This window comes from Arvicola amphibius, chromosome 9 (assembly GCF_903992535.2).
Source record: "Arvicola amphibius chromosome 9, mArvAmp1.2, whole genome shotgun sequence".
In the NCBI taxonomy this organism is placed as follows: Eukaryota; Metazoa; Chordata; class Mammalia; order Rodentia; family Cricetidae; genus Arvicola; species Arvicola amphibius.
In genome coordinates this window covers 117,150,928-117,174,216 of record NC_052055.2, presented here as the reverse complement: position 1 = coordinate 117,174,216, position 23,289 = coordinate 117,150,928, and the positions used below count along the sequence as shown (strand labels likewise).

Sequence of the window (23,289 nt, the reverse complement as noted above, 5' to 3'; positions counted from 1 at the left end):
TCAGTTAAGGCAGAGGGCACGGACCATCCTTGTGTTGTTCTGGAGTAGACTAGCAGCGGAGATACCAGTGAACCGACCCCCTTCACCCTCCAGTCCTGGTGTTTTTCCATCAAGTGGGGTTCCAGGTTTATTTCATAGACTTACACATCTCATTGAGAGGCCATGCCACCCAGCTGCCTGAGGATGTGGGGCTCTGGAAGCCCAGTAGCCAGTTTTTTGTCTGTTTGTTTTGCTTTCCATGCTTAGTCCTCCTTATTCACTATAGGCAGGAGGTGCTGCACTGGCTGGGTAGTGACCCTAGCTGGCTCCAGCTGTCCTAAGAGTGGACTGTGATCATTCTCAGAGAAGAGGAAGCCCTGCTCGCAGTGTTCTCATTGTTCTTGGTGCTTTCTGCTCACACAGCCTGATTGTCTCTGTTCTACAGTCAGCCATCTTCTGGTTAATTGGACGGCTCTAACTGATGTTACCACAGAGCATGCAATGGTGACCCTTGGTTTTCCCCTTTGAAAAATGGGGCCATGTCATCTGGTTCCTGGTGGTGTTCTTAAATGTCCCCAGGCAAATGAACATTCAGCCACAGAGAGGCCCTCTGCCTGCAGTGGTGCCTAGCAGGGACTGGGGACTTATGCAAGTCCTCTGCCTGGCTGGTTGCTCTTCATCATTTTTGAGAAGATGGTCTTGTCTGGCAGTACCACAGACCCAGTGGCTTAAATGTGTATTGTCTCAGTGGTTTTGGAGGCTAGAACTGCGAGACCCAGTTGTGACAGGGAAGCCTTGGTTGGCAGATGGCGTCTTCCCTTTGAGTGCACCTGTCTCATGGTCGTCATAAGAATACCAGTCAGTAAGATCAGGGCCGTGACCTCATTTGTGAAGGGGACCTCGTTCTATTTAAACTGCCTTTGTATATGAACCCTGTGCTTGTAAAAAAATGATTTTGTTTGTTTTCATTTTATTTGTGTTAGTATTTTGCCTGCATGTATGTGTAAGTGGAGACTGTTCTTTGGGTTCCCGGCCTCCCAGACCCAAATAATCACACAAAAACTATATTAATTACAACACTGCTTGGCCAATAGTTTAGGTGTATTCCTAGCTAGCTCATATCTTGCATCTTAAATTAACCCATTTCTATTAATCTGTGTATCACCACGAGGCTGTGGCCTACTGGTAAGTTTCCGGTGTCTTTCTCCTTCTGCAGCTACATGGTGTCTGTCTCCTTGACTCTGCCTCCTCTCTCTCCCTCTCCCTCTCCCCTCCCTCCCTCCTCCCTCCCCTCCCTCCCCCTCCCCCCCCCTCCAGATTTCCCTGCCTGGCTTAACTCTGCTATGCCATTGGCTGAAACAGCTTATTCAGGAACTCGATGCTGCTGGTCGCATTACACCCACAGTCGAGAGCAGCGAGGGATGAAGCGATGCGAGCATGCTAGTGCTGAGCTTGCCCTCTGCTTTCCTTTCCTTCAGTCTGCAGCTTAGCCCATGCAGCAGTGCCACCCGTATTCAGGTGCACCTTCCCACCTCAATCCAATTAAGGAAATTTTCCTTACAGGGCAACATGATCTAGGCGAGACCGCTTTCCCAATATGTCCAGTTGACATTCAGAACTACCCATCACTCGCTGGCTGTCTCCAAAGATAGTCATACTGCTTTTCCTTCTGAAAAAATGTTTTGAGACAAGGTCTTGTTTTGTAGGTGAGATTTACATTGTAGCCCAAGCTGGCCTCAAATTTATGGCAGTTCTCCTCCCTCAGCCTCCTGAGTGCTAGGATTATAATAGGCATGAACTTCCATGCCTGGCTGCCTGCCATTCCATTCTAAAGAACCAAGAGTTAGTTAGCACTGCAGCACATGGACTTGGAACACAGTCTAGCTCTTACAGTAGGGATGTGCCAGCACACCATAGCGGGTTATCTGAGGCCAGGAGCACAAAGAGGAGAGGATAAAGCCAGGCAGGCGAAGCTACCACCAGTAAAGAGAGGGTGGAGAGCCAGAGACGAGAGGCTTGCACGCTGGTGTTTGGTGATGGGAGGTCTCCGGGGGACTTTGTTCTCAGGTTTTCTGTCCTAATGCTGGCAAGCAAGGTGGAGGTATGTCAGGCCTAGGACCTGGTTGACAGCAAGGCAACCTCACATTACCCAAAATAGACTGGGGGCCCAGCCGAGCTTGGAGAGCCTTACAGCCTTATTCCAACATAGGGGTCTCCTGCTACGTGGAGCCTTGAGGCTGAGGATGAGGACTGTTTATCACCAGGGCATGGTCACAGCCTGCTTGTTCTTGGTCTTAACCTCTGCAGGGATGAAGGGACCTGGGCTGAAAGACTCTGTCTGACCTCACTAATTACTCATATGCTCTCTCTCCTCAGGTACAGAGCCAAAGACCATTTTGCCCAAGAAGGAAAAACTGAGGCTTCGCCATGAGCGGTGGCTACAGAGTAAGTTCATATCGTCATCTTGTGAATTAGCCAAACTTGACTCGTCCTCATTCAGATACCCGTGCCACATGGCTGGACTTCTGCCCCATGGATGCTGGTTGTGTCCTTGTCCTCACAGCCCCTGATGGATCCAGGAGGAGCTCACTAGGAAGCCTTAGAGGCAGCACTAAGTCACTGGCTTCACACGGCCACGCACAGGGAGTCGGCAACAGGACAGCATGAGGTAGTTTGTCTCCAGAGTGAATATAGACCCACGGTGTGAGCCTCCTGCAACCTCCTTGCTTCCTCTTCTGTAGAATACCATCTTGAAAGTTGTTCTCTGTCCCTTTGGATACAAGGTCTGTTTGGGACGCCACGATGAAAGCTTTAACTACAGAGGCGACACGTACATCTATGGAGCCAAAAACCCCATAGAGGTCAGGCCTGCCTGTGGGTCCCTCCAGGTCTGGCTGAGGATGGTGTCCTACTGCCCTGGCTGGCTTAACTCCCTGGGTAGACAAACCTGACTTTGAACTCCTGGTCTCCGTGCCTTTGTCATGCAGCTGAAGGTCTGCAGGAGTATGGCAGCTCGCCTGGCATGTCTGGGGTTGGGTTTGGTCTCAGTCTCCGGCAGGCATCTGCAGCAGATGGAGCAGCTCTCCCTCGCTCCCTTCCTGTACTAGGTAGTTTTGTTTTCCATAATGTTGATTATGTGTGACTTTTCCTAAGTGTTTTCTTGTGTTTACTTGAAAATTGTATAGAATGCTTTGTAAGTTATTTTTCTTAGCTGTTATCTTTTTAGTGTGATTCTGCCAACTTTGGGAGTTAATTTGGAACATTTTCATTTTTATATACTTGCATGTTTAAATATGACTTACCTTATTTTTTCTTGAAAATAAGGTAATATTTCTCATTTTTTTCCTTGAAAACTTTAAAGAAAAGGGTGTTTTTTTGGAAGCAGTATTTATAGGAATTTCCTTAGTGATTCCTAGCTTTCTATTTTGTTACTTTATAGATGGTTTTAAAAGAAATAGGCTGTCTCTTCACTTTCTCACAGTTTCTAGCAAAAGGTTGTGCAGTATATTCTCTGTGGAGCAGTAAATGCTGCGGCTCAGCAGTGGGACCTGACCGTGTCTGAGGTGTGCTCTTTGATGTGGAACTTTTCGTTCCTGGTGGTTGATCGATTTGATTGCTCATGATTTCTTCTAAAATAGTCTAATTTAATCAAATCTCAGACATTATTCACAAAAGGCTGTGTGTTGCTTCTTCCTCCCTCTGTCCCCCTCCCCAATCCTTCCCAGTGCTGGGGATTGAATGTAGGGTCTTTTTTATGCTAGACAAGTGTTCTACTACTGAGCTACATCTCCAGCCCTGCTTTCTCATTAGATATCTTTTTATGTGTATGCCTATTTGGCCCGCATGCCTGCAGAGGTCAAAAAAAGGCATCAGATCTCCCGGAACTGGAGTTATAGTTGGTTGTGAGCTACATTGTGGGTTCTGGGAACTGAACCCGGGTCCTCAGGAAGGACTGTTCACTGCTGAGTTTGTCTTGTCGTTTGTATCTGTGTTCTGCTGTTTCTGCTTAGATTCATTAAGAGGATTCCTCTCTAGTCCAAGAATCCTGGCTGCTAATCACTAGCCCTGTTGTTTTCTCTGCGCTGTTAGCTCCTGTCTGACTCCCTGGCCCCAAGTACAGTGGCAGCTGCGTCTTCAGTTAGCATTGTACTTCTTTATCTCACAACCTTTCATTGGTCCATTCCTGTCTACATTTCAGCATCTTCTCAGTACATTTTGAAGCAAGTTAGGAGCATTTGTATACCTGCCCACAAATAGGTCTGCTAGTGTTTAGCTTGTCTGTGGCCTTCTCTGTTCTCTCGTGAGGAGTGTGTTTACCTCGCACAACAGTGACTTCTGACAGCTGTGTCTGCTACCTGACTGCCCAGGGTGAGGTGCCGTGAGACATCACTCCCATGCTCAGCTTTCCTGCCATGCTGCACTGCTCGCGGCAGTGGTCAGCCCCATGGCTGAGGGACATCCCACTGTTCGTGTCCATCATTGCTGCCCTGTGGTGCTGATGGATATCTGCCTTCCCATCTTGTCTGGGGTGAGAGTAAGGCTGTGTGAGCATTTGTTCCAGTCTTTCTGAGCACATGTTTTTATTCCTCTTATGTAAATACTTAGGAATGGAATGTGGGTCATAGGGCAGGTGTATGTTTAGTTTTATAAGCAACTACCAGACATTCTTCTGAAGCAGCTGCTCACGTGCCCCCCTCGAGCAGTGTGAGAGTTGCGGTGGCTCCACAGCCGTGCTGACCAGTCTTCAGCCATGTACCTGGACATGGGCTAACACATCTTTGTTCTGTGGAAGAGTGCTGTCGTGTGTACATCTCCCTTGCAGTGCATCCTCAGTGAGGTTCATTTTTCTCAAGCTGCTCTGTGTTTTTATTATTGAGCTTGGGTGCTCTCTGTGTGTGCCGAGAACCTTCTGGCCTTTGTCATCTGTGTGTGCTGGGATCCTCTGGCTCTGGTCTGCTGCGCTGTACTGGAGACCTGCTGATTCTGATCAGCTGTGTCCTGCTCGTCCTGGTCAGCCGTGTGTGCAGTATTCCTTGCAGACTAGACTGTCTTGCCCACTTAGTATCCTAACTTTTTTTTTCTTTTTGAGTCAGGGTTTCTCTGTGGTCTTGACTGTTTTAGAGCTCTCTCTGTAGACCAGGCTGGTCTCGAACTCAGAGATCTGCCTGCCTCCTGGGTGCTGGGACTGAAGGCATGTGCCACCACTGCCTGGCTTTTTTTTTTAATGCAAGAGTTTAATTTTTAAAAAGATCTAACTCATATTTCTTTTTCCATAGGGTTATAATACATTTTGTTTAGTTTAAGAAAGCCTTGCCTAGGTTGATTTCTGTGAGTTCGAGGTCAGCCGGGTCTACATAGTGAATTCCAGGACAGCCAGGACTGTGTAATAGACTCTGTATTACAAACAAACAAACCCCAAAGAGCATCTAACCTGAAGTTATGGAGATGCTTGTTTTAAAGGAGCTGGAGCCTAGCTAGTCCTTAGGTGTGGTTCCTTAGAAGTGGTGTCTGTCTGCTGTGAATTGGTAGGTCGCCACAGTCTGATGCAGACTGTTTTCATTTTTGGATTGTTGTTTTGAGAGTCATGTGGCTTTGCTCCGTTCCATGCTCTGCTGTGGCCGGTGATCACCATAGTTCAAGCAGGCAGACACAGGTCTCCTCTGTTCCTTTGTCTTAGGATGCTCTGGGTGTTCCTGGTGATCAGCATAGCTATTTAATTTTACTGTTTCTTTTTCCTTCTCTTTAAAGACAACAGCTTAGAGGGATTGTGACTGGGGTCACATTGAGTCTGTTGGTCACCTTCAGGAGGGTTTGCCACCAGCACCGAATCAAGTCCAGGAGCACGACATTTGTCATCATTGCTCTTAGCTTCCTTCATTATCAGTGTAATAGATGTTCTCTCCCTCCCTCTCTCTCTCCCTCTCTCTCTCTCTCTCTCTCTGTGTGTGTGTGTGTGTGTGTGTGTGTGTGTGTGTGTGTGTGTGTGTGTGTGTATGTGTGCGTGCTGTTTTGGACAAACTTCTAAAAGTTGTAAAAGTACAAGTTTTTTGATTTTTTTTTTTCTTAAATAACCTTACATTTTGTGATCTTGCTAAGGTCACATCTTGGGTTTGGTAGCTACACACACTAGACTCTCTGGGACCTTTAACAATACCTCTTATGGCTACCACTGTGCAGAATTGTCCCAAACTTTACCTTTGTCCTGTCCCTCTCTCCCTTTTGCTCCACTTGGCCTGTTGACTTAACCTCCCCAGTGCAGCCCCCTGAGGAATGGTCTCCCTCCCTGGAGCGCAGAAGCGTGGTCTGATGATGGTCCTTCACACTGTGGCCTCCTCAGACTCTCCTGCTTCCGGTGTCCTCCAGGACTGCACTTCACGCTACCCACAGCTAACTCCCACCTGATGCGCCCATCTGAGGCTCGGCAACTCAGAAGTTGCATCTCACGGCTGGGATTTCCTTCCCTGGATTCCGGCGGTGCTGTGTCTGGGCTTTTGGTGGTTCTCTACTTAGAGTCTCAAGTAGTTCATCCTCCGGGCCAGGGAGTGAGGGGCAGCAGCAGGTGTGGCCACTTCTCTGTCTTTGTCTGGACTGTGCTCTGGACTCCATTCTCGTTTCTTTCTGCTTCCCTGCTTGTTCTGTTGCGGTCATGTTTCGTTCTCTGAGATCTTCGGATTTGGAGACAGGGTCTTGAACATCCTGGGCTGTCCTGGAAACCGTGAGCTTCTCATCCTCCTGTCTCTGAAACCGTGAACTTCTCATCCTCCTGCCTCTGGCACTTGAGGCTTTCGTTTTTGTTTTGTTTGTTCAAGAATAGGATTTAGATTAGTTTCCCAGCTCAGTTTGGTTAAAGTCCAATTGCAAATGTGGGGTAGGGATTGAGACTGGGCACGTCTGCCCTGACCCTCACCATTTCCCTGCTGTTTCTTCTGCCTCTGTCGCCCCCGCCTCACTGGTAGCAGCGAGCTGCCAGATGGGAGCGAGTGCCAGGAGACTGCGGTTGGCCCCATCTTGTTGAGCTCAGTAGAAATGAGATATTTACTATCTTTGATCTGTTTATGGATTCACTGTATCTTTTACCATGAGTAGATAGTGAGTTTTACCACATCTCTTCTGGCACATCCAAGGACCAGGGTTTTTTTCTTTTAGCCAGCATTACCATGGGTCATTGCGGGTTCCAACAACTTCTAGACACCAGACTATCCCTTTATGCCCTGGGTTGCCCTGTGTGGGCATCTCTGGCTTGGACTGTGTGTGTTTGGGCTCCATGTCTTTCTCAGCTTCGCTCTTCTTTCTCTGGGTCTGCCAGGTATGTGTGAGAGGGTGGCCCCTAGCTCTTCTTTCTTCTAGGGAAGTTCAGCCCTCAAACTTTGGCTCAGGGGAGAGGGACGGGTGTGATGGGGTGTTAAGTGAATTGTTTGCTCTGTTCCAGCTAGCCTGGAAAAAAAAAAACCCACCAGATTGTCTCTTTATAAATCCACCAAGTCTCTTAGGCTGTGTTGGGCAGAGGGTTTAGAGGACTGTCTTTGCCTCAGGGTGAAGTGATAGCCCCTGCTGTATTGGACCTGCCTGTATTGGTCAGGGTGGGCCTCTCTGACCTGCCTGGGGAGAGGCATCTTCCCAGCTGGAGTGGGTGGCAGAGGTACCCAAACCTCGCTAAGGGGGAAGCTGCTGGCGGCCTCACTCCTCTGTTAGGGCCACCACGTGTTTGAAGTGTCTGACTAAAGGTCCTTGTGTTGCTATGCCACCCAGAGAGAGTGAGGCTTTGTCCCAGAACTGCATACACCCACAGCCACCTGCGGTAAATAGCAAGTTTAAGCACTTGTCGTATTAGCAATTTGAAATTAAATCCATCTTGTGAAGAAAATCCAATCCCAAGGCTGTGCCCTGCAGTGAACTTTCTCTTCCATTAGTGCTGTGCATGCCACCTGGCCACCCACCCAGCTCCCTGCTGTTCCCTGTGGCTGTCAGTTCCTCCCCATGACCATTTTCTCAACATCTTGCAGTCTCAGGGAGGTGCCACATGGTTCTAGATTGCCCAGGATAAAAAGGATATTGTGGTTTCTCAGTAAGAGACCTAAGGAAACGAAGCCCAGGACCTGCATCTGCCCACTGCAGCCCCCTGTGTCTGTGTGGCCTGGCCCTGCACTGCCAACCCTCTGTGTCTGTATCTACGTCCTTCACTGCAGCCCCTCCCCCCCCCCCATGTCTGTGCACTGCAGCCCCACGCAACGTGCCTGTGTGCCCAGACCCTGCACTGTAGGCCCCCTCAGCCCGGTGTCTGTGTGCCCGGGCCCTGCATTGTACCCCTTACAGTTTGGGGGGTGGGGATGTCCCCTGTGCTGCAGCTCCAAGCTCAAGTCAGCCCTGTAATTAAAGTGTGCCTCTGTGATTAAGAAGAAAAAAATAACTCAGAGCTGGCCCACCCACCCCCAAGTCTTTAGGGGTGCAGAGCACGTGACGGGGAAACAACACTCAGCTCTGTGGGAACAAGCAGGCCCCAGGGTGTATGCAGCAGTGGGTGCCTTGGCATTGGTGGCCTCTGGGAGGGGGCGCTGGGGAATGGGTTTAATTTGCATGTACTCCTGTCTCTCCCCTCAGAAATTGAAGCCATCAAGCTGGCTGAGCGGAAGCTCAAGGAGGAGCGAAGGCGCAAGGCCATGGTGGTGGTGGGTGACCTGCACCCCCTGAGGGATGCCCTGCCTGAGCTGCAGGAACTGGAGGCCAGTCGACAGCAGCAAACCAGAAGGTGAGTGTCTGGTACTGGCCGTCTCTTCCAGAGCTGTGGTCAGCCCTGGATCCCACAGCCCTGGGTTCAGAGGGAAGGAAGGGTTCGAAAGAGGTCTTTGAAGGCTCCCATCTCTGAAAGGTGAGTAAGTCAGCACTCAAGCCCCATGGGAACCACAGAGCCTCAGCCTTGGGTGTGGTGGCTGTTATGAAAGGCGCACCCAGACTTACCCTGGTGGCAGCCTGGCTAGCCTACCAGTGTGTTCCCTCAGCCTTCTTCCCCACTGGCCTCAGTGTCCAGCCTACACATACACATGGGCCTTGTGGCCACTGCTGTGTGTCCACTGACCCTCCTGTGCCCCTTGCAGACAGCTCTGACATCCCGTTCTCAGTCCTTCACCTGCCACCTGCCTGTGTTCCTCCGTCCCCCGATCCCCACTAAGGGTGAGTGTCTGTACGTGGGCACTCTGTGGGAAGACCTCAGTGAGTGGGCATGGAACCTACCCAGCCCTAAGCGTGTCTAACCTGTTTGCGCAGTGAAGGGATGAAGAATGGGCACAGGGCAAGGGGCACTCAAAAGTGCAGAGCTGCCCTCATGGGCAGGTGGAGCAGCTTCAGGGCTCTCTGGTCTCATTGTTGCTGGGCTTTCAGTGTTTCTTTGTCGTTATTGGTTTTTGTTTTTTTATCATTCATGCATTCATTTGCTTATTTATTTATTTGAGGGTTTGTAACTCATCGCATAACTCAGACCAACCTTGAACTTAGTGCTGTCCTCTGCCTTGCAAGTGATGGGATTGCGGGTGTGAGCCACCAGAGGCTTGTTACTCTTATTTTACCTTCTGAAACAATCCTCTCTCCTACTGAATTCATCTGGGGATAGAGCAAAGGTTATGTGCACTTCATCTGTGACCCCTCGCCCTTACCGTGGGGCAGGTGGATGGCATGCTGTGAAGTCAGTCCGCCAAGGGGTGGCTTCCCGAGATGGAACACTCATTCTGCTCAAGCCAGATTTGGTGCTGACACAAGGTCAAGACTCGAGCTGAACAGAGCCAGCGATGCAGATTCCATTCCTGGTTCTTAAGCAAAAAATGTGACCCTGGTCAAGGGTCCCTTCCCTCTTTATAGTTTCTCATCTGAAAAATGTGCTTGGGGCTCCCAGAATGGGGAGAGCTGCATAAACAGCCCGCTCTACCAGCCCAGGGAGGAACGTGTTGAGGCTGTGTGCCTGCTCAGGGCTGCTTCAGCTGTGATGGGAGAAGGTTCCCGTCTTGTCCCAGCCCTGAGTGCTTTGCTCACACACTAAATTTAAAGCAGTAATTAGGGGACTGAGGAAACATCTCAGCCTGTCGAGTCCTTGCTGTGCACTGTTGGTGGCCTAAGTTTGGATCTCCAGCACCCATGTCAAAATCTGGACATGGCTCTGTAACCCCAGTGCCACGTGGGTGGAGACAGCAAGATTTCTGGAGCTCATTGGCCGACCGGCTTAGCCAAATTGATAAGCTCCAAGTAAAATGAGGTAGAGCTATTGAGGAAGATGCTGGCGGTTGATCTCTGGCCTTCACAAGTGCATACCTCACACACATGTGCATACCTATGTGAGCACACCTATGTGAACGCACACCACAAAAGGAAATAGTAATTTTCTGGAGGGGACTTGACATGTGGTCCTCCTGCTTCCTCAGGCTCCTCTGGCTGTGAGCTTTTCAGACTGAGGCAGGCATTGGGGAGAGCTGGGAGGGAGGGGGAGGTTGAGACAGGGTTTCTTTGTGCAGCACTGGCTGTCCTGGAACTCGCTCTTAGACAAGGCTGGCCTCTAAATGGTCTACCTACCTGTGTTTCCTGAGTTCTGAGATTAAAGTGGTGCGCTACCACCACCCAGTGAGTTGGGCCTTTTTCACCATCCCCCAGCCCATGTTTCTACCCCAGGTAGAGAAGACCTGGGTTGTCGGGAGGAAGCTCATGCAGACTGGGGCCTTCTTCATGTCATTATCTAGCCACTCACTGCCAGCCTAACTCATCACTGAAGCGCCCAGAGGAGGTGTTTCCCAGGGCGCCCATTGTGCTGGACTCTGTGCCTTTGGGAAGGGCGTGGCCATGCTGGGCCCAGGGTGGGGAGCTATGCTCCCTCTTCTTAGGGGCAGGGTCTGCGGAGTCTTAGATTCTACTGTCGAGGGCAGTGTTTTTCACAGTGGGAAGAAAGATGCTATGTCTGATGGCCACACTTTCTGCTCCTCCCAGTAACATCCCCCTCATGTCCTAGGCTCAAAGGAACTTTATGTGGGACAGTCCTGTGACCTTCTCCCCTACCATGGGATCTACTGCAAGTCCATGGTATGGCCTAGTACTGTTGCATGTCAGAATGGCCTAAGGGTCTTCACAATACCCTCCAGGTACCCCCTGTAGTAGCTTCTCTCTCTCTGGAGCTAGACTGAAGGATCACAATATACTCCAGGTACCCCCTGTAGTAGCTTCTCTCTCTCTGGAGCTAGACTGGAAGGAAGATCACAATATACTCCAGGTACCCCCTGTAGTGGCTGCTCTCTCTTCAGGAGCTAGGCTGGAGGGTCTACAGGATTCCTGAGGTAGACTGTTGTTGTGGGAAGCCATTAGTTGGTTCCTGGCTGTTCAGCCCTGAAATAATCACACAAAACTATATTAAAACACTGCTTAACCCATTAGCTCTAGCTTATTGGATTAACTCTTATATTAATTTAACCATTTCTATTAATCTGTATATCACCACGAGGTTGTAGACTACCAGCAAAATTTCAGCACGTCTGTCTCCAGCAGCTCCATGGCATCTGTCTTATTCTGCCCTTCTTTCTCCCAGCATTCAGTTCAGTTCTCTCCGCCAACCTAAGTTCTGTCCTATCAACAGGTCAAGGCAGTTTCTTTATTCATTAATGGTAATCACAGCACACATAGGGGACTCCCACATCACCTCCCTTTTTCTGTTTAAATAAAAATGAAGGTTTTAACTTTAACATAGTAAAATTACATACAACGAAACAGGTATCAAGCAAGAATTACAGTTACAATATTTATATCTATTCTTCAACTCCATCAAAGACTCCAGAAGGATATAATATTACCTAAGTTAACAGGTGCATTGCAAGCAACTTCCAACATTCTAGAATTGACAGAGACATCTTGCTACCTGGACAGTCACCCAAAGTTCTTCTGTACCGTTGGGGGCAACCATCTTCAGCCTACAGGTCCATAGTATCCAGCAGACTTTTCCACGAAGGAGGAAATTTCAAAGATAGTTTTGCCTATACTGGCAGTTTGTCAATCACATTTTTCTGTGTTCTGCAGAATGTCTAGCAGACTCTTACATGGAGCAGGAACCCTGAAGGACTAGACCGTAGACCGTGCCATTACCCACCAACCTACTTATGAGAGATGAAATTCTCTAGAATAGGCTGGCCACAGTGGCACATGTCTTTAATCCTAGCACTCTGGAGGCAGAGACAGGTAGATCTATGAGTTTGAAGCCAGGCTGGTCTCCAGATCACATTTTTGTCCGTCCACCCAGAGCTACACAGAGAAGCCTGGAACTCCCGTCTTAAAAGACAAACAATAAAAACGAGAGGAGACCTCTACGACAGGGCTTATGCTTTTTCTGTTCATGCCTCATCACACCTGAGAATACTTTCTTTTTCTTTCTTTTTTTGGAGACAAGGTCTCTGGCAGGCCTGGAACTCACTTTATAGGCCAGGCTGACCTTGAACTCACAGAGGCCTCCGCCTCCTACATCCTGAGATTAAAGATGTGTGCCACTATGCCCAGCTCCTGGGAAGGTTTTATATGGCTCCAAATACATAGGTTTATAAGGTAGCTGTACAAATCAACCACTGACAGAATAAATCATAAGATGAAAGCATATTTGTATACTGATGAGACGAATATGCTTGTTTAACATGAATCAAATCTTGGGCTGAAGAGATGGGTCAATGATCAAGAGTGCTTATTGCTTTTGTAGAATACCTGGTTCAGTTCTCAGCACCCACGCCGAGTGGCTCACAGCCATCTGTAACTCTGGCTCCAGGGGCTCCTATGCCCTCTTCTGGCCTCTGTGGGCACCTGTACTCCTGGCATCCACTCACAGACATATACATGCACACATAAGTAAAAATAAAAACAAATCTTTTTAAAAAACCAATAAATCCTGACTGTACATTTGATTTTTAAGGATGTAGAGTATCTATGTCCTTAAGTTAGAGACAGCCCCTGTCCCCACTGTTGAGAGTCCCAGAAGAGGGCCAAGCTACACAACTGTAACACATGCAAAGGGCCCAGGTCAGTCTCACGCAGGCTCCCTGGTTATTGGTTCAGTCTCTCTGAGCCCCTATGACCAGGTTAGTTGATTCTGTGAGTTTTCTTGTGATGTCCTTGATCCTCCAACTCCTAACAATCCTTAGTCCCCATCTTCTGCAGGATTCCCCAGACTCTTCCTGATGTTTGGCAGTGATCTGCATCTGTTCGTATCAGTTGTTTGATGAAGCCTTTCTGACGGCAATTGGGCCAGGCACCAATTTGGTCACAGGAGATGGCCGGTTCAGACTACATATCCTCTGTTGCTAGGAGTCTTAGCTGTGGTTATCCTTGTGGATTCCTGGGAGGTTCCCTTATGCCAGGTTTTTAGCTGGCCTCAAGATATCCTCCCCCTTTCCAGTAGTCTGTTTCAGTACTCTTCCCCCTTTGTAACTACCCCCCAAACCTGATGGCTCATGTTCCCATCCCCACTCACCCTTAGTTCACTCAAAAAATCTCCATTCCCCCTTCCCAGGGAGATTCATATGTCCTCCCTTGGACCCTCTCTGGGGCTGTGGATTATAATATAGTTATCCTTTATTTTACAGCTGCTATCCACATATAAGTGGATACATACCATGCTTATCTTTCTTGGTCTGGGGTACTTCACTCAGGATGACTTTTTTCTAGTTCCATTCATTTGCCTTCAAATTTCCTGGTGTTTTTTTTTTTTTTTTTTTAAACAGCTGAGAATCACTTCATATATAAGTATACCACATTTTCTTTATCCTTTCCTTGGTTGAGGGACATCTAGGTTGTGAAACAGAAATTTTTAAATCAAGGATTCTATAATTCAGCCCAAAAGACCCCCTGACTTGATACTGACAGGGACACATTACAAGCCTTTGTTTCCCCAGCCGACCACAATGCTTCTCTGAGAGCCAGAAACCTTACACTGCCACTGCTCCCGTGTAACAGCCTTGAATCTGAGCTGAGAGGTCAGGCACTGCTGGTTGGCATTGCATGCTGGGAGCATTCAGGACCAAGGCTGCAGTGAAGGTGCTTGATGCAACTCAGGCCAACTCTGCCAAAAACATCCTGGATTCATTTCGCCTTTGCTTCTGAATCTATTTTTGGCTGTTGTATGTTTGGAAATCTACTAGTTTTAAATTTTTCAGTTATGAAACACCATATGGGGCTGTGCTCTAGGAAGTTCCCCCGTCTGTCTGTGGAAGAACTTCACAGGGTTAGTTAGGCTGTGTTCTTGCTCCCGGTGTCTGAGTTCAGGATCACTCTGCCTCTGCGTAGAGGTCTATGAGACCTGGGCTGCAGCCACCGTCCTCAGAGAAGCCCCGGACTGCATTGTACAGCCAGCGGGCTGAGGGAGCTCCCTAGCTAGGTCACCTGAGCCAGTGTTCCTGTCCAGGCTGGCTGGAGGCCTTGTCCCCCACTGCTTAGGTATATCTTCTCATACCATGGTGGATTCTGGGGCCTCTGGGAGGACTAACAAACAGGCATGAGGTCACCATCCTAACTGACTGGGAACCAGAGACCAGGATGTGAGGAGCCCCGAGAAGACGGAAGTGCTGTGCATTCGTGTTTGAAAAGGAGCTTGACGGAGCTCAGGTCTGCTGCTCAGGAGTCTAGATTAGATAGTGGTCCAGGGCACAGGTCTGCTGCTCAGGAGTCTAGATTAGATAGTGGTCCAGGGCACAGTGCTTTCCGCCCTCCCTCTGCTGCCTCCCGCCCAGGACCTCACTCACCCATCATGACTCCTCTGAAATCATCTTGTCAGGTGGTGGGCTCTGGGATTGTCTCCTCTGTCATTACTGGGCAGAGAGTTCAAAGACTGAATCTGTTCCTGGGGACCTGCAAGAATGCTCCTGGCATGGCTGGAGCCATCAGAGTCGACCTTAGGAGATTTCTGCCTGGCACTGAGCCCCAGACTCACAGACTAACCCCCATGTCAGACCCAGTGTGGTGGCTTAGAAGACTCTGAGACTATTTTCAGTGTATCCTCGTCTGGTTGTCAGCAGGCAAAACTCTCTTGGCCTAGAAAGTCCCTCAGTGCACTTCAACATCAGTAGGGCAGGCACGGGGTTCGTGTCTGGCTCCTAAGGTCACATTGGAGTGACAGTTGCCGCAGACCTCAGGTAGCAGAGCTCTCTCTTCTCTCATCAGAAGTCAGGGGACAGATGTCACGTACCTGTGTCTTGTCAGGAAGTGCGATGTGTTTTTAAGGGTAGTGGAGTAAAGGGCCCAGGACAGGCCGCTGCCTAGCGGGCTTCTGCATTCTGGGTGGGCAGGCAGCAGACTCGGGATACAGATGTGATGTGTTTTCCTATGGTGATGTCTTTCTGTATCACACGGGAATCTTAGGGATCAAGACAAGACCCTGGATGCCGTGGTTGTCCACGCCAGTTATGGGACCCAGGTGCCACAGCTCATCCAGATCCACAGCCAGTGTGCAGTGTGGACACTAGGGGAGCCACAGAGGCAGATTTCCTAGTGAAATGTGGTGTCAGACTGACTTGAATTCTCTGTGTCCACAGGAGGGTGACCAGCAAGCTCAGGCCAGTGGAGCTTAGCCGGATGAGTACAGCCCAGAGACAGCAGCTCCTGTGAGTACAGCCCTACCCACCTTCTTCCTGATCTCCTATCTACACCCCAGCCACCTTACCCCGAGCCTCTACCCTGTTCTCTGTCCTGCTTTGGCTTCTGACTCCAGATGAGAGAGACATTGCTGGGACCAAGAACTTTGCGGTCCTGTAGTTAGGCCTTGGGCGCCCATCTGGAGTGCTTCCAGGGAGTGGTGACAGCTTCTGTGTATGAGCTTTCCCTTCCCTGAGCCTCTGGAATGGTGGCTGGGACATGTGCTTACCGTGGATTAGACACACACAACCCCACACCTTGTCCCATTGGCAGGATTGTCCTATTGGCTGACTGACATTGTACTAAGATGTGAGCCTGGCCAGGAGATTCTTGGCTCGTTTTTTAGCCTCTGCAGACTTGGCTGCAGTGGTGTGCTGGCTTTAGGGAATCTGAGGCAGCCTGAATCTCACACCCACACATTTTTTTTTTTGTTTATTTGTTGTTTTTATTTCCAAAATGATGTTTTTTTTTCCCCTTGTCTATGTATAGAACCCCTGTTATTTAGTGGTGTTGAGTGTTCCCGAAGCTCTTCATGTCCTTTCATTGTATGGGTTAAAGCCTTTTTTTTTTTTTTTTTTTTTTTTTAAATCAAGACAGGATTTCTTTGTAGCTTTGGAGCCTGTCCTGGAACTAGCCCTTGTAGACCAGGCTGGCCTCGACCTCACAGAGATCCGCCTGCCTCTGCCTCCGAGTGCTGGAATAAAGGCGTGCGCCACCACTGCCATGCTCATGTTTTTGAGATAGTTCTTACTAAGTTACCCAGGCTAGTCTTGAACTTGCGCTCTCTGATCAAGGGAGGCCTTGAAGTTGCTGTCCTATTGTGTCTGCCTTCTGAGCAGCTAGCGTTCCAGGCCCAGGCAGTAGGCCCAGCTAGCCACATTCCTGTCCTGTAGACCGATTCGCAGCCCTCAGCTTCAGAGCGCCATTGTACATTCAGGCTTCCCCATCTCTCCGCCACACCTCTCAATCTGTCTTCCTTGGCTCCTTGTGGACCTTGTGCCACATTCTTGTTTCCCTCCCCTGCGAACATACGTCTTTCTCAGCGGCTTTTTCTGAGGGCAGCTAGTGCAAACAGTTCTGCTGAGCGAGCATCCACCTTACTGCTCTCTGGCAGTTGCTCTTCCCGGAGCCTCTGCTATAGCCCAGCTGGACCAGGGCAGCTCCCTCTGCACTGTGGCTGGGATGAGCAGTAGCTCTACCTGCTGGAAGGTGCCCTGTCCCCGCAGCTTCTGTTGCTGCACCTCCGACATCCTCCCCACCTGTCTTAATCTCTCCTGTTGCTGTGAAGAGCTACCATGACCAAGGCGACTCATGAAAGGAAGCTTCTAACTAGGGGCTGGCTTGCAGTTTTCTAGGCTTAGTCCATGATCCTCAAGGTGGGAAGCAGACAGGCATGGTGCTGGGACAGCAGCAGAGAGCTTTACAGAAAAAGAGACTGGGCCTGGTGTGTGCTTTGAAACCTCAAAGCCGACTCCTAGTGACACACCTCCTCCAGCAAGGCCACAGCTCCTGATCTTTCCCAGATAGTTCCACCAAAAATTCAAACTCGAGCCTATGGGGCCATTTTCATTCTAACCACCACACCTTGTTTGTTGACTGACATCACATTCAGAAGCCACACAGGCTGGTGGCTTGTGTCTCCAGGTTCTGCTGAAGGTGACTGCTAGGTGAGAGAAAGGACAAGAGGACCTGGCAGCCAAGGCTCTTGCGTATCTAAGAGGTCAGGGTCACGAAGGAAGCTGGGCCCCGGAGTTGCCTGTGCGCATAGCTGTGTCACTGCCCCATTGCTCAGCGCTGTCCAGTGCACATCTATTCTGGGCTTATTTGGGGGGAAAGGCACCTCTTATATAAGGCTGTCTTTAGGGCACGTGAGCTCCCTCTGCTCCTCACTTGTCAGCTTCTGCCTTGGCAGCAGCCCCTAGCACATTCCTCTTAGACCCACTGGTAAGGTGACCCTGTCCATGGTTGATGTGCACTCAGCAGCCCCTGTGCCCTTGCCTCTGCTGGAAGCCCTGTGGCCCTGGCACTGTATGCACCTTGTGCTTCTTCTGGGCCCCTGCTGTCTGCTCTAGTCTTAGGCCCGGGCCTGTTGTGTGGGTCCTGGGAGTTCTTGTTCTTCCCGTGCTGACCTCTGTTGTCCATTCTTTCAGTGAGGAAGAAAGGACCCGGTTTCGGGAGCTGCTGTCCAGTCCATCCTACAGAGCCAGTCCCCTGCTGGCCATCGGGCGGCAGCTGGCCCACCAGATGCAGCTGGAAGGTGGCAACCAGCTCTAACCAGGACAGTGTGTGCTGTGAGATCCGGGGACTCATGTGGGTAGAGGTGCCAGCAGCTCTTGAATTCTGTCCTGTACCTGCGTGGCTGCCTGACCAGTCTTGAGACCTAGGGAAGGGGAAGGAAGAGCTGCTGGAGGACAAATAAAGTGACCTGTGGCCTGGAGCCTTCTGTGGCTTCACTTCCCGCTGAGAACCAGCCACTCCTGGATTTCCGCCGGCGCTGACCTGACTCTGGGAACAAACCCAGGGTCCCCCACTAGTGGTGTCGGGGGGGACTTTTGTGGTTGCTCATGTTGCAGGGGCTTCACCAGTGTGAAATGGGGCCTATCAAGTAGCTCCGTCCCCGAGACCTCGGCACTCCTCCCCAACTCTGTTTGGGACCCTGGGACAACAGGGCAGCCCAGCTGGCCGCCTTGCTCCTCACATCGTCTGCCTTCGCCCCGGCCACACCTTCTTGTGGCTTTGGCTTCTCTCAGCCCAGGCTCCTCGCTGCCTTTTACTACAATGACCAGGGAAATAAGTGGTCCCACCTGGAGGCAGAGCAGGCCCAGCCCTGTGGTCGCTTGGCTGGGTGGCAAGATGGACTGTATTAGACATTTGTGGGGTCTCAGGATGTGAAAGGCAAGGGCAGCACCCACAGATCCCATCACCCACACTGACTCAAGTTCCTTTCATCAGAGGCCATTTCCCATTTCAGCCATCTGCTGAGACACCAGAGCTGCCTTGCTGGCGGGGACTAGGGGCTCCTGAAGAGAAACCGTGTGTGCCTTAACCCACCAGTGGTGCAAGTGTATGGCTGGTACCTCTTACACCGTTTCCTGTCTTCACACTCTGTGTGCTGAGGTTTCTGGGATACGACTTGAAGTGACCCCAGTCTGGCCATGGTTGCTAATGCATTTTCATGATGCCTGCTGCAACCTAGGGCCACCCTTCAGGGTCCTACCTGGGAGAGCATTCCACAGGCCAACTTCATGTATAGGACAGTTGCAGCAGCTCAGGGCCAGTCCAGCAGAGGACACCGTGGACTGAGCAGGAGAGAAGTCAAGCAGGCATCACTGGGACTGCCTTGGAATCGCTGCAAAGGAGTGGCCTGAGGTGACGGTGTGTGAGAGCAAAGTGGCAGAGCTGGCCAGAGACTGCACACCGTGGGCAGGCAGGGGTTTGTTGGCTGTGGTTACCCTATTTTACTTCAGGCAAAGCATATGCTCTCATACGGATGGACGCAGAAGGCGGATCCCAAGAAAGCAGTTCTCTGCATGGGTGATGGGAGTTTGCTGTTTCTTTTTTATTTCCTAATCTGTATAGAACTAATTACATGGCAATACATTTCTGTGAAAACATACAGTTCCCTGGTTTTCGTGCTGATTTGAAAGTGACGTAGCAGATAAAATGACCCTGAGGGACAGCGGTGCCTTGGTCCCTGAGGCGGAGCCTGGCTTCTCCAGCCACACTCAACTTAGGATACTCCAGCCACCAAGGTAGGGTCAGGGCAGTTGAACAGTGGGGGCAGGAGGCAGCTGGAGTACATCTCTGAGGGTGATTGTCTGCTAAGCGGGTACAGGCGGCTGTGGGGATGCTACTGTGACTGTCCCCAAAGACCCTCTGTTGAAGCTGGTGGCTGTATTGGGAGGAAGCGGGGCCCTGTGAATCTAGATCCTTAGGAGTATACCCTTGTACATTGTGCATTGGGACCCTCATGGATTTTCAGTCACACAAACTGAGCAGGCCTGCTGTGACATCACCACCATGGGGACAAGCCACCAGGGACAGACCTTTCCTCCTAAGTCTATTCTCAGGTACTTTGTCAGCAAAACATGACCAGCACAGGAAGAAAAGTCAGTGGCCCCAGAGTAAGGACTCCCAACTAAGCAGTATCCCCTTGAGCCCAGACCCTGATCATGGGGTTTCCTCTGTCCTAAGCAGGACTGGACCTGGGGTGTGTATGGTAGTTGGGAGGGAGGCCGTCATAAGTCCTGGTGATTGGGACACTGAGGGACCTCATCTCTCAGCAGCCTGCCAGGCACAAGCCATACTGTAGTGTGGCCTGGACTTGCTCCCCAGTCGTGTGTCCTCTCCTTGGGTCCCTTTTACATTTCTACTGTGCTGCCAGCCTGCTAAAGCAGGATTCCCTGATCCTGGGCAGACCACACAGCTTACCCTTGTGTGCTGGGATAAATTATAGATTACTTCGATTTGTATGATAATCAGAATGCATGGAGCTCTGAGAGTATAGAATCAGGTTGGTGTGGCCACACAGTGGTGTGGCAGGAGCCCTGTACCAGCTGGGTAGCATAATGAAACAGTTTAGAGGCCAAATGCTCACAGACTGTCCCGCACTGCTCTTTCTGCTCTGGTCCCAGGATTTGGGGATTATGTGGAGGGGAGAGGAGAGTGTGAGCCTGCCTGCGCTCAGAACAGTTCCTTGATTTAGGGCTCTCTGCTCTGGCCATAGTTGTTGAGACCGAGTTGCTATGTAGCACAGGCTGGCCTCACACTTGTGGCAATCCTCCTGCCTTAGTCTACCAAGCGGTGGCATCACAGGTGTGTCCCACCTGACTTCATTTTCAAATTTGCCAACCTTTGACTCTTCTGGGAGTGCGGTTTCTCTGGGCACCCGGGTTTTTAGCCTTTCTCTGAGATGAGCAGTCCTTGGAGCCCTACTGGGTGGGAGGTGAGGAGACAGTGGTGCTGGAGAGCCAGGGGCCTAGGGGAACAATGGAGCAGTCTGTGGGTGCAGCTGTGGCCAGGTCTTCCATCCGTGGCATGCTGTACATACGCCCCTGTGGTATCCCTTTGTCTTATACTAGCTGTTTCTTTTTCCACAGGCCGGAAGCCATGGACGGTGGGTAGAGGGCGCTTTATGCACCCTGTCATTGGATGAATGAATGATGGGAAAAATGGGTGGAGGGCATCTCATCTTTCAGACTGCCCACAGCCTCCCTCTGCTCGGGAGCCCCCCTTTTCTGCTGCCTGGGCTGAGGGCACCTGTAAACTTCATTTGGTTAAGTTAGGTGAAGGACGGGACTCCAGGAGGCTCGGACTGAATGGAGGGTGCTGGGATGTGTGAGATACAGGCTTATGCGTGGCTCCCAGGCTGTGCAGCAGCCCAGGCCGACACTCCACAGGCTTCTGTGCTGCTTAGAAGCCAAGTGTTGAATAAACACCAGGCTCGTTTCTTCTGGAATGTTCCCTGAACAGTGATAACATCACCCTGAGACACTGGGAAGTGCTGGCTGCTGCCCAGGCCTTGTCTATATGTGGCTCCTGAACATGGCCTGGCAGCTGTGGGCAGGGAGGGCCCCAGCCTTCCTCCCGGTTCTCAGCCACCCCCATGGCCTGTTTCCAGGGAGCACTATCAGCGCGTGCTTCCAGGATGTCGTAGAGCCAGCTGGCTGTGGCGATAGCAGGGCGGCCCCCGCATCCTCTTTGAAGTTACTCTTGGGTGTCTGGCCTGAGCCCTGGCCCTGAGATTATCTACTTTATTTTTTTCCCAAACATATATTTTTATTTTAAGTGGAGGGGTATTTTGCTTGCATGCATATCTGTATCATGTGTGTACTTGGTGTTTGTGGAGTTCAGAAGAGAGTGTTGGATTTCCTGGATCTAGAGTTATGGATGGTTGTGAGCCACCATGTGGATGCTGGGAATTGAACAGGTCCTCTGTGAGATCAGCCAGGGCTCTTTACCACTGAGCATCTCCCCATCTCCTATCTACCCCCCCCCCTTTTTTTTTAAAATAGAGCCCCAGTTCAAGTGTGTTTTTCTTCCGAATCTAATATGGGCTAGCACAGTTCAAGGGCCATTATGGTATGGATTCAGTCTCCTTCATGATTAAGAATGCTACAACTTTGAAAGAGCCACTTCTAGTAAACTGGTTTTTTAAAATGGCAATTGTATTCCCGAATCTAATTGCTTCTTCATAGTCTCACGGACACAGAGGCCAAGGAGTGTCTGTCATGCCTCTGGAGCACAAGTGACCTCCTTGTCCCTGTAGTCCAGACTATCTGACTAACAGAGCCCCTGACACACCCTAAGTCCTCCTCTTGGCTTCTGGTTTCCCATCGGGAACACAGGCACAGGTCAGGCCTGCAGGAAGGAGCAGCTTCCATCTTCCCTTTGGAGTGGCTCCGCACATGCCCTGTGGTTCAGTCACCAGCCCCTGTACCTTTTGCCTGTCCTCGGGGCCTGCTCCTCCTCTGTGTCTGCAGAGTCACCTCTAACTCTCCCATTCATTTTACCATCTGACTGGCCTCACCTCTGGACAGCTGTTCTCCATGTTTTCTGGGTGTGAACAAGCCCTTCATGAAACCCAGTTCCAGGGCAGTCTGGGAGATAGGGAGGAAAACTTGAACAAGGAGGCCGAGCAGCTTCTCTGAGACCCTGGGCAGGAGGGCAACTGGTTGACCAGAGCCTGGGCCCTGTGCTGCTCTTTCTAGAGGGTCAGGTACAGGCTCTATGCTGCCTCGGGACAAGACAGTGGCCTGTGGTATTTGAATTGTAAGCAGGCTAAGATGTAGTCCATCTAGGAATTTCAAGGAAGCAAATGATTCCATTGGTCACCTACCAGTCTTTGCTGTGAGCTGCTTGAAACCCACACATAAATCTGGTGCCCCAAATGCAGTGTGGGCTCCTGTCAATGAGAAATCTGGAGGGTTGCCCAGTCGCCCGCAGCCTAGATGTCAGTCCTGTTCTTGTCATGCTGAAGCAGATGCAAAAGCCCAGGCCAACATAGTCTTGTTTTCTCTAGGCAGGAAGGAACTGGGTAGAGGGAGCTGGTAAGGGGACAGGAAATACTACAGTGGTCCCTTGTAAAGGCTTTCCCAGAGATCCACTGGCAGTGTCCACCTGTCCTGCACTGCCCAAGGCTGAGCTAAATATGCTTCCCAGATTGAGGGAGGCTGGGTCAGTGGGAGAGCCAAGGAGAAGGAAGTCCTACCCACAGAGACCACCCTGTCCTCTACTGTGGGCAGAAGGTACCAAGCCTACCATGGGACCTGTCCTTGGCCATAGACAACCAGAAGACTGTGGGCCTGGGCTTGTCAGTGCTCAGGGGACTCTAAATTATCATCCCTGAGGTAAGTCACATTCTAGATGCTAGGAAGGAACTGTTCCCTTGAGCCAGGGCCACTGATTGTCACCAATCCATAGCTCAGAAGACAGATGTGCTGGCCAGGTCCATGGCCACCACAGGAACCTGATTTCCTGACTTGTGGGCTTTAAACAGCCTTCAGGGACACCCTGTCTGACTCCTGTGCTTGCTGATGTCATGGGAAGTGAGGGGGTGGGATGAAAGACGCCTCAGGTACTCTGTGGTAGTCAGGTAGAAGAAAAAACCACAGCCGAAAGTGGGGACTCTGGATAGGGGGTGAAGTTAGGGGCCCAGGGTACCTGGCCTTGATAGCCCGG

At 50.6% G+C, this 23,289-nt stretch overlaps 1 protein-coding gene across 1 annotated transcript in view; it reads left to right on the top strand.

Moving 5' to 3' along the window:
• The window catches only part of Slx9 (SLX9 ribosome biogenesis factor), a 30,701-nt gene extending 11,474 nt beyond the window's left edge, over positions 1–19,227 (top strand). The window contains exons 3-6 of the mRNA XM_038344008.1: positions 2,356–2,424; positions 8,578–8,725; positions 15,510–15,578; positions 17,760–19,227. Coding sequence (XP_038199936.1) covers positions 2,356–2,424; positions 8,578–8,725; positions 15,510–15,578; positions 17,760–17,883 — 410 coding nt within the window. The 3' untranslated portion in view covers positions 17,884–19,227. The remainder of the gene's footprint in view (positions 1–2,355; positions 2,425–8,577; positions 8,726–15,509; positions 15,579–17,759) is intronic.
• The last annotated feature ends 4,062 nt before the right edge of the window (positions 19,228–23,289 follow it).